The sequence below is a fragment of the Meles meles genome, chromosome 6, assembly GCF_922984935.1.
Source record: "Meles meles chromosome 6, mMelMel3.1 paternal haplotype, whole genome shotgun sequence".
Classification (NCBI taxonomy): domain Eukaryota; kingdom Metazoa; phylum Chordata; class Mammalia; order Carnivora; family Mustelidae; genus Meles; species Meles meles.
This window is the reverse complement of record NC_060071.1, coordinates 150746554-150759179: the sequence shown is the minus strand read 5'-3', so window position 1 is coordinate 150759179 and position 12626 is coordinate 150746554. Positions and strand designations below refer to the sequence as shown.

General features: G+C 64.9%; 1 protein-coding gene across 5 annotated transcripts in view; it reads right to left on the bottom strand.

Moving 5' to 3' along the window:
- The window catches only part of PACS2 (phosphofurin acidic cluster sorting protein 2), a 53073-nt gene extending 40749 nt beyond the window's left edge, over positions 1-12324 (bottom strand). For 3 of the 5 annotated variants that reach the window (XM_046009732.1, XM_046009733.1, XM_046009735.1), the window contains exon 1: positions 12142-12323. In XM_046009732.1, coding sequence (XP_045865688.1) covers positions 12142-12260 — 119 coding nt within the window. In that variant the 5' untranslated portion in view covers positions 12261-12323. Of the gene's footprint in view, positions 1-12141 lie in introns of all 5 variants that reach the window. The other 2 variants (XM_046009736.1, XM_046009734.1) reach the window with 2 other exon arrangements.
- Between the last annotated feature and the right edge of the window lie 302 nt (positions 12325-12626).

The following is a 12626-nucleotide window of genomic DNA, read 5'->3' as shown; positions in this document are numbered from 1 at the left end:
GCCGTGAGATGCCACACACAGCGCCGGAGAGCGCAGCACTAACGGCCCGGCCCTGCCCACGGCCTCCAGGGCTGTGGCGCTCCCCAGGCCACACACCCCTCCACACCTGCTCGGACACTCGCTCCTCCGAGAAACTGGGATCGAGCCAGGAGAGTGGCAAATAGCCACCTGCAGCCCTGCCCCTCCCCCGCCCACCCTCCAGCTGCCCCCACGACCTCCTCTCCCACACACGCCCACTCCCTCCAGCTCTCTCTTGGCCGCCCCCCACCAGGGTCACCCAGAGGGGGTCCAACAAGGGGTCCGTGCCCACACATCTCCTCCCAGGAGCAGCCTCCCGGAAAGCCTGGGTCTCGGGCCCTGGTGTCCAGGGGTGTTCTCACCCTTCTCTCAGCTCGGGGAGCCCAGCGCCCAGCACTGAGTCATTCTCAGTCACACCCCTGCCCCCAGGGGCCAGCAGGGAGCAGGTTCAAGTACCCCTGAGCTGTCGCCAAATGAGGGAGAGTCACACTGAGGTCAGGTCAACGGTCATGGCCTGCGTCCTTCATGGGCCCAGCGGTCATCGCTCGGGACTCCTAGCTCCCCATACAACGCCAGAATCGTGCCACAGCCTGAAAGAGCCAGGATGGTGCCCCGGCACCGGGTCAGGTGGGCCCTGCCTCGTAGCCCGGCAGGCGAGGGCCAGAGCCGGATGGCGGCTGGACCCTTGCCTCTCCACATGCCTGCGGGGGACTGCGGGTCCACCGGCCACCTGGAGCCTCGGGGCTGGGGAGAGCGCCATTGGTGTGCCCCATGCCACATACCGCCTGGCCCACCCCCCAGCCACTTCAAGCAGCCCCCCGGCTGCCTCCATCACAGTAAGACCCCAGAGCATACTCCGGAGCCTGCCCCAGGGGACCACACTAGAGCCCACGACTCTCCCAGAGCTCCTGGAGGCCCCCGCGTCCCCCCCAAACCACCTGCCAGGCTGGTGCTGGAGGGCCCGGGTAGCAGCCAGGGGACAGCAGGCTGGGCCTGCTTCCGGGGACTGCGCATCCAGGCAGCAAAGGCCGCAGCGGCCAGGGAGCAAATCTCACATGGCAACGGGAGTGCCAAGCTGGGCACCTGGCGCGGGGTGGCAGGGGAGCAGGGACGGGGGACAGGGTCGCACTGGGGGCCTCAACAACCATGAGCGCCCCTCCAGGGGCCCAGCACAGGGCCAGGGAGGATGAGAACTCCCGCCCTGGCCTCACCTTGCCCTACTGTGAGGGTCTGTCCGCGGCCCGGGGCGTCGGACCAAAGCCCGCTGACCCTGCCCTTCCCTGCTGTGCGACTCTGGGTCTGCCTGCCTGTCCCCCTGGGCCGACAGCCCCACAGTCAGGCACCAGGCTGCATGTCTCGGGAGCAGGGATTGCCCCGTCCCCCTCCTCTTAGCAGGAACTGGACTAACGGCCCGGTGGAGGGAATTCAGCAGACGCTGTCTTCTAAACAAGGCTAATCAGACGCGCTCCCGTTTGTTCTGAACACAATGCTCCAGTGGAAATTCTCCGCGTGTGGCGGCCCAGTGCGCTACAACTTAAAGGAAGGTCAGCGTGGCCGTTCCTCGCCGCTGGCCGATCGTGCCGTCCCCAGAGCCCTCTCTGCCTGGAGCTACAGGCAGGTACGGAGAGTACAGGGGACGTCCCAACTTTCGAAGGACACGGTTCCTACGTCCCCCCAGCAGCGGCTGGCACACAGCCGTCCCCGTCCCGGCAGGCCTCTGTGCCGAATGGCTGCCTGTTCTAACCGTTGAGCCCCAGCGGCCTGTCCCCTTCCCGCAAAAGCCACGCGCCTGGAGGGGGTGGGGCATTATCATCTTTTTTTGAGGAAATGATTCTCCAAGAGACAAAACAGGACGTCATCCTCTGCTAGATCGAGAAGGCAGGGGCAGGGGCGCCTGGGGGGCTCAGTGGGTTAAGCCTCTGCCTTCGGCTTGGGTCATGATCTCAGGGTCCTGGGATCGAGCCCCACATCGGGATCTCTGCTCAGCAGGGAGTCTGCTTCCTCCTCTCTCTGCCTGCCTCTCTGCCTACTTGTGATCTCTCTCTCTGTCAAGTAAATAAATAAAATCTTTATAAAAAAAAAAAAAAGGCGGCGAGGGCAGGGCCGAGTAGGCCCTCAGTGCTGGGCGGAGGGCACGGGCGCACCCCACCCACACCAGCCCCTCCTGCAACACCTTCACTGGCCCCCACAGCCAATCTCCCCCTGCATGAGGTTTTTTTCTGCCAAGACCAACACGATGGGGGATGCTCAGGGGCTTGGTCCTCAGCAGTCCTGCTCCAGGGCTGGGCTACAAATCAACACACTTCTGGAACCTTCCATGACCTGCCAGGGCCACAGTGACATAGTCTGGAACCCACAGATACGTCTGCCCCCCCCCCCCCCCCAGTGCAGACCCCAAGACCTCAGCCTCTTTTTCCTCGCCAGGGGCCGGCGGCAGCAGCACCCGCAAGGTCGGGCACAAGGCAGGAAGGTAGCCTCCGCCCCCGCGGTGCTGCCCGAGAGCCAAGTGGCTGGTAGGGGGCCCTTGTGAGCCCACCACCCGCCAGACCCTCAGCCTCCCGACGTCCCTTCTCCTCTGTGCAGCCGCCGCCACCTTCCCTGCACGGGCTGGCTCTGAATAGGGCTCTGCTCGCCCCCAGCCACAGATCACCCCCAGCCTGTGCTCACACCTCTCTCGGGGACCCCACACCCGCAATGAGTTCATCATCCTGCCTCTGGATGCGTCACCGGACAGGCTCTGTGTTTGTAAACACACGGCCAGAGCCGGCCAGAGAGGGGGTGCGCCAATGCCGCTCGACGTGATCAAGCCTAAGCACGAGCCCCCTCGCCCCGGAGGACAGGCCGAAGCCCAGGCCCCCACGGGGAGCCTAGTCAACAGTGAAGCAGCTGCGGGCCAGGTCACCAGAGCCCACATCCCGGGGCAGGTCTTCACAGCCAAGGTGGCCCCCAGCAAAGCACAGCCCAGCCTGGAGCAGGGGCTGAGGGGGAGGGCCTGGGCCCACCGCGGAGCATCTCCAGGCGGCTGCACCCAGACGTGTCCCCTAGCACCGCGACTCACTGACCAGAGCCCACCCTTCACGGGACACCCGGCCTAAGGCACTTCTAGGTGCTCGGGGACGCACAGCGTCCACTCCCAGGTGGGCAGGGGTGAGCTGTGGGGCCTGAGCGGGCACAGAGCTCCCTGTCGACTTCAGAAGCATGGGGACAGCTGCCCTCCCGAGGCCTGGGTGTCCCCCACAGAGCCGTCCCTCACACTGCAGTAGCTGAGACCCAGAACGAGCTCATCCAAGACCAGGGCAGTGCTAACTGGCCACGACACAAAGACGCGCCGTCGCGGGGCATGAGGTCAGGAGCGGTCACCCTGGAAGGTGAGCCTCAGGTTACGTGGAAGATGCAGACGCCCCCAAGGGCCACGGTCTGAGGCTCTGACTCACACACGATCACCCCAGTGGCCACCCAAGGGTCTGCCCTGGGGGGCATCACCACTGGCCCAGTATGGCCACACGTGCCTACCAGCTGAGCGGCCACGGACAGGGAGGAGCCACACGGAGGAGGCAGGTTGGTGCCTGCAGGGCAGAGCCAGCATGTGGGAGAAGGGCACGACCACACCCGGGTTTAGGGAAGGGCCTCCAAGGGCCTGCCCAGGGCTGGGGGGACAGAGACAGGGCCAGCCCCCTGCCAACAGGGCCCTCCTGCCACAGAGGCCAGAGGGTGACGGCGCGGACAGACCCCTGAACCCGCGCTGTTCACCTGGGCCCACACCATGCGTGCGCAGGGGGCGCGTGCTAGAGCGGGGGGACGGCCACACGAGACAGGACACATCCAGCTGCCACCAGCCACGGGCAGTAGACACACCTCCCTTTCTGCCAAGGGCAAGACCCAGCATGTAGCAGGAAAAGGCCGGGCCAGGCTCCTCCCGCGGCCCACCCAGCCTGCCTGACAACGTGTGTGTCCCCTGAGCCCCCTGTGGCCACTGCCATCCTGTGCCATCTTCTCCCACCATGGGGACAACGGTGCCTCAGGGCAGGGCCACCAAAGGGCCTCTCCTTGCACCGCAGGGTCTCAGCACCATGGCTGGGGGCTATGTGTGACCTGGGCAGGGGCAGTGAGAAAAGGCCAGTGGCAGCAGGGGACAGAACACCACGGCAAGGCTGGCTGCAGGAAGGGCGGTGCGCCCACTCGCTGGTGCCTCCCACCGCCAGCTCTGCCCCTCGAGGTGCCGCCGACACCACTGACCAGGCGCCCCCTCCTCCGGGCACACACCTGGGTGAACCAACCACAGGCCCAGGGCTGCAGCCTTGACTCCGCGGGGCGTGAAGGGCCAGGCCAGCAGCAGTCGGGCTCTGCCCGTGGATGCTGCCGACGGAGGCCCTGAGGGGCATCTGCTTCTCGCCGGGTCAGGGCGGAGCACGGAACACGGCCTTCCTCCAGGCACCGGGGTCCAGGGACGCATCCAGACACGGCACGACACAGACCCTAGCACCAGACCCTGGCGCTCGCAGTGCGCGGCAGCTCCTGCCCTGCGTGCGGTGACTCCGGCGCCCTGGACGTAAGCAGCCTGGAACACTGCCGCGCTGCTTTCAGGGCCCCTGATCCGCCGCCGCCTAGCGATCCATGGGAGCCGACGAGACACAGGCCAGGCCGCGGCCAGCTGCTCCACGCGCTTGCCACGCTCCGTGCCAAGTGACGCTCTGCCCGGCACCTCCCGTGGGGACGCATGGATGTCGGGCCGGCTGCAGCGCTGCGCGAGACTCGGCGGAGCCCAAAGCGTGGGGCCCAGGCGCCCGGCAGCCCACCCCGCCCGCTGGCACGTGAGCGCCCTCCGCCGTGTGCCCGCTCCAGAAGGACCCTTGAGACTGACCCACCATGGGGTCGACAAGACCGTCCTTCCCCAACGTAGAGCCGCTCTCCGGAACCGTCTCCCCACCCCCGACCCGCACCACAGACCCTCCTGGCAGGACGGCCGGCGTGTTGGGCAGAAGCGGGGGGGGGGGCTTTTGGAGCCTAGATCCCACGAGCTGCATGCACAGCGGGGCACCTCAGGGGTCCCCACTGAGTTCACAGACCCGTGAGCACCGAACAAGACCACACACGGGCCCCAGCAGACCACCTGCCCAGGCCCTTTACAGCAGCTGCTCCCTTCCTCACAGGAGCCCGCTCTGCGCGGGAAGCCCGGGAAGCAGACCACGGCCCAGGCGTGCACACGGACGCACACACATGTGAGGGCGGGCTGAAGCGAGCTTCCGTAAGGCGCAGTGATGGCCCATGGTCACCCCACAGACCTCGCAGCTCGCAGGCTGCAGAGCCGGCTTCCTCCGCTTCTCCCCCCGGAGCAGACTTTGTCCTTCGGATGCCACGAGCACCCGGTCCGCTCTCAGAGCCTGCCCCCCCATGCCCACATCTGACAGCCCCAGCTGCCGGCCAAGTCCACAGCTGACACGGTCCATGGCCCAGCCCGCCCCCCAGCACACGCTCTCAAGGAACGCGCCGCTGGCTTCCTCCCAACTTGAAATGGAACCCACGGTCCTGAGCAGAGCCCCTCCGTTCAGCTCCAGGAGCGTTCACCAAGCAACCACTCAACGTCTGTGCCGAGTACGGGCAGGGCTGGGAGACGGTGCCGTCCCCACCAGCTGCAGTGGCCCTCGAGCGGGCTGCAGGGGCAGCGGGACGTGGACAGAAGTAGAAGGAAGGGCTGAAAACTGCCTACCATTCCAGGCACATGCGAACCCTGCCCAGCCCGCGCTCGCCACGACTGCCCGGTGGGTAGGGTTACCACACATGTTGATGGCACGGTAACGGGAGGACAGACGGCACGGGGCAGAGGCAACGACTGGACCGAGGGCGTGGACACCGCCCAGCACTGGGAAACCACCAATCCAGAGCTGGAGAGCCCAACCCTGACCATGGCGGTATCAGGAGAAAGCCACGCCTGGACACGAGAGGGGATCACGAAGCCGCCAGGGAGGACAGACCTTCAGACGACTCTCCCCAGACAGACAGCTGACTTCTCGAGAGCAAAGCCGAGCACAGTCAGGGGTTCACGCTCTCCATGTGCGGAGGGAGATGCCACCTGCACCCAGCCCCGGACACCCTCCAGAAACCAGGGCAAGCATCGTGAGAACACAAAGAGTTAGCTATCGACACACCCTCGCTAAAGAAAACCCTAAAGATGCATCTTCAGACATTAAAGGGAGAAAACAATTCCAAGTTCCGAGCTGCCATGAGAACGAAGAAAAGTGATGAGTTTCGAGGGTGACCCAGCACGTACAAAACGAAGGAACAACGTCTCGTGGGCTCGGCAGGACAATTAACACTGAACAGGTGCATGAGCAGGAAAGGGTTGGGTCAAAATAACAGGTTCTGGGTCCATCCCCGCGTCTGTCAGGAGCAGGATAAAGATAATTAACTCCGAAATAGAGCCAGATTGGGGGCGCCTAGGGGGCTCGGTCAGGGAAGCCTCTGACTCTTGGTTTCAGCTCAGGTCGTGATCCCAGGGCCACGAGACCGACGTGCGCGGCACTGGGCGTACGGGCTGTGGGGCCGCCTTCGGACTCGCCCTCTGCCCCTCCCCGTGAGCACGTCCTGCTGCAAGCCACGTCGCCACCGAAGAGACAGAAATAGTGCTAAACTTCAAGCCAACGCGCGAGGTGGAAACAGAATGAGGAGAAAAGTCAGTGGGGGACGAGGTAAGACAAGAGAAAAGCAGACATAAAAAACAGAAAATAATAAGCATGAAAATGACAGATACAAACCCAAATGTCAATAATTTTGAAAAATGACAACAGACGGAAAGTTCTAGTTAAAAAATTAAGCTTGTCAGATTGAACGAAAATGAACTCTAGATCCACGGAGAAGAACCAAAGGCACACGTCACGTGTACGGACACAGGCGTCTAACAGAATGACGGGAGAAGGAGGCAGCCAGCACCCAGAGCTCCACCCCCACGCGCACGGTCAGGAGAGCATCACCAGAGTCACGTCTGCTTGAAGTTCAAAGGCCCGGGGAGGTGTTCTTTTTTTTTTTTTTAAGGTTTTATTTATTTGACAGAGAGAGATCACAAGTAGGCAGGCAGGCAGGCAGAGAGAGAGGAGGAAGCAGGCTCCCCGCCGAGCAGAGAGCCCGATGTGGGGTTCGATCCCAGGACCCCGGGATCATGACCCGAGCCGAAAGGCAGAGGCTTCACCCACTGAGCACCGCCCCCTCCGGCGCCACACGGGGAGGTGATCTAACCGAACAGGTATGCCAAAGAACGCAGTTTCAAAATGACAGAACTCCGAGAGAGATGAACAAATCCCGCACCGGGTTAGGTTTTCACGCACCTCCAGCAGACAGAAAGGGGAACAGAGCGGCCGACCTCAGCGAAGCAGGCTCATGTGCGCGGAGAGACCTCACACACCGTCCACGGCCAGACACACACTCGCGGTCCGCACAAACAGAGCAGGCTCGGAAACAGCGCAGACGGAGCCAGAAGGCAAGTTCCAAAAACCCTAAGGGCCTGCCGACCGCACGCAACTACGAGAAGAGCCGTGGAAGAAGAGCGACACGAACGGGGTCACGGGAAAGTAACCAGAAAAGGCCCCATGCGCTTGCCTGTCAAGCAACTCCGAAATATGCCCACGGATGAAAGGAAGAGCGGCGGGAGGCTGAAAGAAGTACACGTATCTGCGGTGGAACGACCGTCCACGTAAAGCCTGTACCAGAGGAAACAAGGAAGAAATTAAGGAGCCACACGTGTGTCTTCAGAGATGAGAACAAGGACGGCAAAATAAGCCTGAGAAGCCGAAATGGCAGGAAACAAACCACGAGCGTTCGTTTTCACAGTGATGAGCCCCGGGGAGACGCGTCCGAGCGCCCCCACCCCCCTCCGCCCGCACGAGCAGCCGAAGGAACCGGAGGGGCAGCGTGTAGACCCCGCAGCCGTCCGGAAAAGAAAAGAACAGTCTGAGCAACTTTGTCCCAAGAAACCTGAAAATCTGGACAAAGCGGACAAATCCTCAGAACTACATATTTTTTAAGAAGCTAGCTGGGGGGGGTGGAGCGCCCTATGCCCGCTGAAAGCCCTGAATTCAGGCTATGCTGCCCACGGAGTACCCCAAGGTGCGGTGACTTCGCGGGAGACTTTCCCAACACTCAGAGGACGCACAGTTCCAGGCTCAAACAATGACCCACAGCACAGCGGGCGAGCCCTCGCTCGGAAGCACATCCCACGGGGTCTCGCAGACCCTGCGCATCCACGCACGAGTCCCCGGTCGCGATCCCCTAAGCCCACCCGCAAGCGAGAAGGGTGGTGCTGCGTGACCTCCTCCGGGACGGAAGGTCCACGTAACGCTAGAAAACCCGTCTACGTAAGGTGACCCTACGTGACGTGACAGCAGGTCAAGGAAAGTCACAGGACACTGGGAAGTGTTTACGACACCCATCTGTCATGCTCGACACCCGCGCCTGTCACGCACAGGTGTGTTTGGGGGCGGCCGCCAGGCAGTGGTCAGAATGGCTGGCAGTCCCGCACGGCAGCCTGGCGAGCGGCAGGGCCCGGGCCGTGAGCCCACTGCAGGGGACTGCGGCTCCTCCCGAACCCGACAGGTGCCCACCTCCCCACAGCTGCTCCTCCGGAAGACAAGCGGCGGCAGACGACTTCCCAAGTCCTGCCCTGGACGGGCGGTCACGGAGGCTCTGAGCCCCAGAGCCTCCAACTGCCAACGACCCACCCGCTTACGGAGAGCCATGGCACCGGGTGCCACGCCGTGGGAGGTGGGGAGCTGTGGAGACAGGGCTGGGGTGGGGGGTCCCCGGGAGCCGCATGCCACCCGCGCCAGGCTGGGAACTGCAGGCCGGCCGCAGGCGCAGAGCAGTGCGCGCGTCTCGCTGTGCCCGGCAGAACAGGCACTGCCAGCTGGACATCCCTCCGGCACATAGACCCACAACCAGGCCCCGCAAACACACCAAGGATGCACATAAGGAGTTTGTCCAAGATTTGAGTGAACAACATGCCCGGGAGAGGACGGCAGCCTCACGGCATTTAGAAACTGGTGACTAATGTCCAGCAGGAGGAGGCAGCCCATGGTGTAAAAGGACCCGGGACCTGCTGCGATGCAGGGTGGGGGCCCAGGAACCCCAGCAGCGGGGCACACCCGGGAGGCAGCTGGGAAGGGCGGGACGCAGCTGCTGACCGTCACTGGGGAGCAGCGCTGGCGCACGTTTCCGCAAGGAAACCCACGCAGTCCGGCCTCCCTCGAGTCACAGCTCTGATCCCTGGCAGTAGGCCCTGGGGCGAGCAGGGAGCTTGCCACTGCAACCAGAAGGGCAGAACGGGGAACAAGAGCCAGCCCAGCTGAAGGCAGGGCACAGACCTTGCAGACTGCCACGGGATTCACATCGTTGGAAGAAGACTGTTCCAGCACTTCTGGCCAGGGGGTGATTACCGTCCCCTGAAGACGATGCTGAGACTCAAGTCCGGGAGAAAAACAAAAATGAGAAGCAAAAAGAAAACTTGGCCGAAGAAGTGACAAGGACGTGCAAATGGCCTGTGTTAGTGATCAGAGGGATTCAAATGAAAGCCACACCACTTCACACCCACCAGACCGGCAAAAATTAAAAGCCAGGCAAAACTTTGGCAAGAATGCAGCGCTGGGGACAGGCGTCCCCGCCAGTGGGGGCTGGAGTTGGCACGACCACACTCCATGAAGCAGCCTCGTAGTAACACTGAGCACAGCCCCCCCAAACCCCACTACGGGCACGTGCAGACGCCAGGCCGGCCGCCTGCAGCTACACACGTGCTGAGGACTGCCACTCGGGTGCCGACAGCAGCACGGACGAAACTGGCCACCGCCGGGACACAAGCCCCAGGTCCCCTTATAGCAGGGACCCACGCACAGCAGTGACAGCCGCTGGCGCGATGACGCTCCAAAACATGAAGACTGGGCAAAACAAGACACGCAAAGGAATAGAGGGAGCGTGACCCCTTCCACAGAAAGTCCCAGGAGCAAACAGCCCATCCGAGGGCTCTCACGCACAGGAGGCGCAAGCAGGGGACGAGCACCCCTTCTCAGGGAGGGTCCCTGCTCATCAGGAAAGTAGGGGGACATCTGCTCCAAGCAACGTTCTGTACAGTCAACCCATCAACTCTGCCGGCCTATCCTGACAACCCGATGGCCACGGGGCACAACCTGCCACCCCCATCTCCACGTCCCATCCAGGCAGAGCCACGGAGCTCCCAAGCCCGGTACTGTCCTGCCCAGCCCCCACATCCCACCCCACACCCTCCCCCAACACTCCCTGGAGTGGAAGACACCCCCGAAATGCCGCTTCTGCCCTGCTGGCATCTCCTGATCCCACCCCCCACCACCCCTGGGGAAATTTCAGTGCTCTTTTGGGGGAGCCCCAGGAAGCCGCTGAGGAGGGGCAGCAAAGATGGGCTACAGTCTGCCCCCCAATGGGGGATACTTGGAATAGCAAGGGGGCAGTGACACAGGGAGGCAAGGAGGGGGACAGGGGTGGTTTGGGGGGCACTGACACACGGCAGCCACTGGCTGGTGGTCGTGGTGACAACGCAGAGGGGGACAGACAGAAGCATGGGGGGTGAGGGTGAAAAGTCCTCAGGGACCCCGGGCTGTGAGGCTCGACTCTAAGGCAAACGCCCAGGATGGGAAAGGGTAAGGAGGCTGGGCCCGGGGAGATGCTCCTGAACTTGGCTGCAAGCCCAGAGGCTTCCCAGAGAAGCAGCAAGCAGGTGCGTCTGGAGTCCTCCGCCCCAAGCCCCAGCTAACGCTGACCCTCAGGTCGCACAGGAGGCCCCATGCAGATTGGCGGGTGTGTTAAGGGCCCAGTCTGTCCACTTGGCACAGCAGTGCTCTGACCTCCCAGCCCCACACTCATGGAGGGCAAGCCCCACAGACCGGAACCCCTAACACCTCACCCCGCACCTGCAGGATGAGCCTGTGTGTGGCCCCCCCAGCAGCTCCCCCCCGCTTCCTGTGCCTGGACGGCCATCCTGAGGCCCTCACCCACGGAGCGCTCTTCCCTGCAGCCTTTGAGGTCTGGTGTCCACTCAGAACAGACTCTGGTGCGAGTCTGGGCCCCCCTCAGCTTGAGGGCTCCATCATGGGGGGCCACCGAGTCAGGAAGAAACCAAGAGAGCTCCAAGCTGCCAAGAGAAATGCAGCGGCCCATCCGAGTGGACACTGGCCTGTGGGCTAGAGCTCCGCCAGCTCCTCCCGCCGGGGTCCAGGCGCTTCTTGGTCAAGGGAGCGGGCAGTCTTTCACCATGGCGAAACTGACAGCCCAGTGCAAAGTGCCCTGCTCACGGTCACGCAGGTGTCCCTAACTAGGAAGCCCGGTGCAAGCAGGTAAAGGGCCAGCAGGACCGAGCAGGCCCCCGAGACCATGAGTAAAGAGGCGTGTGCTGGGTGAAACGTACAATCATGGTCCCAGCCCGAGGACACTGCGGGCCCGCGGGTCACTCTCAGGACGCCCAGCTTGACAGGGTGGCTGGCCGCAAAAGGAAATTGAGAGCAGTGGAGAGAGGAGCCACCTGAGCCAACTGCACCAGCAGTGGACAGGTGCGTGATGCCGCCTGGGAGCCCAAGCAGGTGAGCTCCCTGCGCCTCCGAAGAGCCGGCGCCACTCCGCCCGGCGGGGCCAGGACCTCAGGGGCCCTCCACGCGTCAGAGGTCGCTCCCACAGAGAGCGCACGCGGGAGAGGGGGGCGCAAACGCGAGGCCCTGGGTGGGGGACCCGGGGCTGACGGTCCGGTGTGCGGGTCCTGGGGGAACCGTCCCGGGTGGGGGCCCGGGGTGCCAGGTCCCGGGCGCGCGGTCCCGGGCGGGGGGACTCCGGGCGCAGGTCCCGGGGGACGGCCCGCTGCACTGTCCCCGCTGCCCCTCCCCGAGCGCGAGGGCCCGAGTGGGGTCCCCAGTGGGGACGGCCCGGGGCGCCGGTCCCCGATGGACAGTGCGGGGCGGGGACCCCGGGCGCAGGTCCCTAGCGGACGGGGCCAGGCGGCCCGTCCCGGGCGGGGACGACGCAGTGCGCAGGGCCCGGCGGGCGGCCCCGGGCGGCGGTCCGGGCGCAGGTCCCCGTGTCCGGCAGGTGCGCGCGGGAACAAAGCGGCCGGCGGCGGCGTACCTGGGCACGCAGCTGGGGCTGGAGCCGTCCACCTCCCAGGTGGCGAACAGGTTCATGGGCACCGGCGTGTTGAGCGCGGCGGGCGCGCCGGCCAGGCCCAGGCGGCCCCGCTCGGCCATGGCGCCGGCCCCGCCGCTCCCTCGGCGGCCTGGGCTGCGGCCGGGCCGCGGACGCGCGGCGGCGGGCGGGCGGGCGGGCGGGCCGGGCGCGCGGAGGGCGGCGGCGCGGTCACATGGCTGCCGGCGGCGGGGACGGCCGGGCGGGCGGCGGACAGGCCCGCGGGCGGCAACTAGGCTGCGGCCGCCCCGCCCCGCGCCGCGCGCCCCGCCCCGCCCCGCGCGCCCCCGCGCCGCGCGCCCGGCCCCCACCCCGCCGCCGCCGCCGATTGGCTGGGCGGGCGCGCGCTCGCCGCCTCGAGCCCAATCGCGGCCCGCGGAGCGCTCGCCGGAAGTGCGGGGACGCGCGCGCTCCCTGCCGGCCACCCG